We start from the raw sequence: 3,350 nt of genomic DNA, 5'->3' as shown, positions 1-3,350 counted from the left end.
GGCTGGCCTCGAACTCAGAAATCCGCCTGCCTCTGCCTCCCGAGTGCTGGGATTAAAGGCGTGTGCCACCATGCCCGGCTCTTTTAGGTATTTTTAATACTCTTAAGTTGACACCTAAGAACAAATGTCACACATAGGGTATTTACTACCATTAAAATTCCTCTAATTCTTTTATTTTTATTTTTTTTGTAATTGAAAATTTTATGTGTATGGATGTTTTGCCTGCATGTGTGCCTGTGCGCCACTCGCATGCCTGGTGCCTGCAGGAGCTAGAAGTGGGCCCTGGGTTCCCCAGAACTGAAATCATAGGCTGGCTGTGAGTCATCATGTGGGTGCTGGGGTTGAAACCTGGGTCTTCTATAAGAGCAGGTAGGTAATGCTCTTAACTACTGAGCCATCTCTCTAGCCCCTCTGCTGATCATCTTAAGTAGTTGTCTGTCAGTTGCTTCCTCTATGTGCTTTTAAAACCAGAAGGGATGTTCAGGGGGGATAATCCTTTCCTACTTCTCCTTTTAAGGGGCAAGACAGAACATGACAATTGTAGTTTGCATCAGTTGTAATTAGCATCTTTGTATAATCAGACATGCAACACCCTGGTTGCTCCTGTCTGGTTCTCTGGAAAATAAAATAAACGGTGAGAGTTAGGAATGCTGTTGTGAAAGGATTGGACAGGTTAATTGAATAAGGAGACTTTGATGATGCAGACATCCTAGCAGCAGCAGCAGCAATTGCCGTGGGCCACTTAGACATTGACAATTAAATGGGGTGCACTAGGCACTTTAACAACTGTTGCCCAGAAACTCAACAGTGTGAAGGGCAGGGCAGTTCTCACAGGGACACCAGTGACACTGTGGGAATGAGAAGCAGAATTACCAGCCAGCTGCTCAGCTTTATGCCACAATGTCCTAAAAGGTGAAAATGGAGCGGGAGACTTGAGTCACCCCAACTCCTTGATAGAAAGGCATTAGTAAGGATTTTGTCTTTGTCTTTTTGCAGAGCTCATCCTGCCTCGTACTTGCCGCCCGGCATGCCAGTGCGTCTTCAACGGTAAGATCTGGCAAGGACCACAGAGTCCTCGCCGCAGTCTGACCTCAGGATAGAGTGCTTGGCAACTACTTAACTGATTATCCTAAGACTGAAGGAATTCGGCAGCAATTATTGTTATGATTAGTATAACACTATTTAAAGAAATTTATTCAGTGGAATATACTGTGGAAATAGCAAATGTTCCCTCTCCTTTTTGCTTTTTGTAATCCTGAGCATTAAAGCTAAGACCTCAAATGTACTAAGAAAACAGTTTTCCACTAAATCATACTCATGACCCCTGAATGAAGTAAAATTTACAGTTAAAGTTTTTGTTTGTTTTCATTCCTGGTACAAGGTCCTGATATGTGGCCCTTCTATTAGGTTCAGGGTGACTTTGCTAATCCTGCTGCCTCAGCCTCTTGAGTGCTAGGATTATAGATATGCGCCCACCATTTCTGACTTTTTAATCATTAAGTGAGCATCATTGTCCATATCCAGGGCATTCCATCTCTGCAAAATGAAGCTCCCCATTCCCTCCTCCCCATGCCTGGCAGACCTAGAAATGCCAGCAAGCATTCTGCACATTCCTTCTCCACAGTAGGAAACCTTATACATTTTCCTTCCATCACTTAACTCTTCTATTTCTCTTTCTAGAACTTGAAAGATGTACTGAGCAATCTGATACCTAAGGAGCAGGCCAGAATTAAGACCTTCAAACAGCAACATGGGAAGACAGTGGTGGGCCAGATCACTGTGGACATGGTAAGGGCTCTGGTGACTTAGATGAGGAAAATAGCTCTGTCATGTGTGCCACAAATGTACCATTTTCTAAAAGTATTCTGTTCTGTACAATGAAATATTGGCGTTTATGTTATTCATTAGAGAGTACTTCTTCTTTTCTGTAAATTTAGCAATTAAATCTATCCTCATTCACCTCTGACAAAGATGAATGAAGTTGAGCTCACAACTCTTTAACTGTTGGCTGCAATGTCTTCTGATTGATGCTGTGCCTGCCAACCAGTTAGACTGCACCCCAGCAAATCCTTAAGGTAGCTTCCTCAGCCTTAAGAGTTTGGGCCACTCAGCTACCGGTGTCCCATCATTGCCTCCTTCCCTCCCTCTGCCCATAATAGATGTAGTTCCATCTAACCTAGTGATAAGTGTGGAGGAAAAATAAAATACAGTCAAGAAAAGGAAGCAAACAAAGGCAGACACATGAAAGAGGCAGTCCTACCTCGGCATGGACATCCACCCCAGCACGGCAGTCTTGTAGCATGCTGGTCAGCTCTAGAAATTCAGCCCAGACACTGCCTCTAGGTGTAGTCTTTCAAGAAAGGGAGTAAACGTCTTCTCTGGGCTCCATGAAGCTCCACCCAGTTTTAGTCTGGTCACTGATGATTGGTTACACCTTCCTTCCTTCAGATGTATGGTGGCATGAGAGGCATGAAGGGACTTGTGTATGAGACGTCGGTTCTTGATCCTGATGAGGTAAGACTCCATTGTCCGCCAGTGACCATACAAACGAATTTGGAAACTAAACAGCACAGTGCAGACGAGGTATGGATAGGAGCAGAAGAGCCTGCTTTCTCTTTAGTACATCAAAGTAAGAGCAAGTGTGTGAAGATGAAGATTGGAAAGTACTGGGGTTTCGTTTGGTTTGGGTTCTCTTTTGATGGTTTGGTTTTTGAGATAGGTCTCACCCTGTAGCCTTGGCTGACCTAGAACCAACTGTGTACACCAGACTGGCCTTGAACCCATGGCAGTCTAGTGCAAGCATGACTTTTTTTTTAAATCACACATCTTAAACACACAGGAGACAGAGATAGGCAGATCTTCTGAGTTTTGAGACCAGGCTGGTCTACAGAGTGAGTTCCAGGACAGTCAGGAGCCAGGGCTACACAGAGAAGCCTTGTCTTTTTTTTTTTGTTTGTTTTTGGTTTTTCGAGACGGGTTCTCTGTATAGTACTGGCTGTCCTGGAACTCACTTTGTAGACCAAGCTGGCCTCGAACTCAGAAATCCGCCTGCCTCTGCCTCCCAAGTGCTGAGATTAAAGGCATGCGCCACCACACCCGGCCTGAGAAACCCTGTCTTGAAAGACAAATAAACAAAACTACATTTATGGGACTCGAGAGGTGGCTTTGCAATTAAGAACACGTACTACCCTTTTGTTTGTTTGGTTGGTTTTTTGTTTTGTTTTGTTTTCCCCGAGATGGTTTCTCTGTACAGCCCTGGCTGTCCTGGAACTCACTTTGTAGACCAGGCTGCCCTTGAACTCAGAAATCTGCCTGCCTCTGCCTCCGGAGTGCTGGGATTAAAGGCGTGG

At 44.6% G+C, this 3,350-nt stretch overlaps 1 protein-coding gene and 1 non-coding gene across 2 annotated transcripts in view; both read left to right on the top strand.

Moving 5' to 3' along the window:
• Positions 1 to 3,350, top strand: part of Cs (citrate synthase) — a 21,907-nt gene that overhangs the window by 9,019 nt on the left and 9,538 nt on the right. The window contains exons 2-4 of the mRNA XM_029542025.1: positions 997 to 1,047; positions 1,681 to 1,788; positions 2,449 to 2,663. Of these exons, the coding sequence (XP_029397885.1) occupies positions 997 to 1,047; positions 1,681 to 1,788; positions 2,449 to 2,663 (374 nt within the window). The remainder of the gene's footprint in view (positions 1 to 996; positions 1,048 to 1,680; positions 1,789 to 2,448; positions 2,664 to 3,350) is intronic.
• On the top strand, positions 478 to 612 carry LOC115064794. Its single transcript, XR_003844608.1, has one exon. It is a non-coding gene; the product is annotated as a U8 small nucleolar RNA (small nucleolar RNA).

The sequence above is a fragment of the Mus pahari genome, chromosome 9 (genome assembly GCF_900095145.1).
Source record: "Mus pahari chromosome 9, PAHARI_EIJ_v1.1, whole genome shotgun sequence".
Classification (NCBI taxonomy): Eukaryota; Metazoa; Chordata; class Mammalia; order Rodentia; family Muridae; genus Mus; species Mus pahari.
The sequence above is the reverse complement of the archived record's forward strand: the minus strand, read 5'-3'. Positions and strand labels throughout refer to the sequence as shown.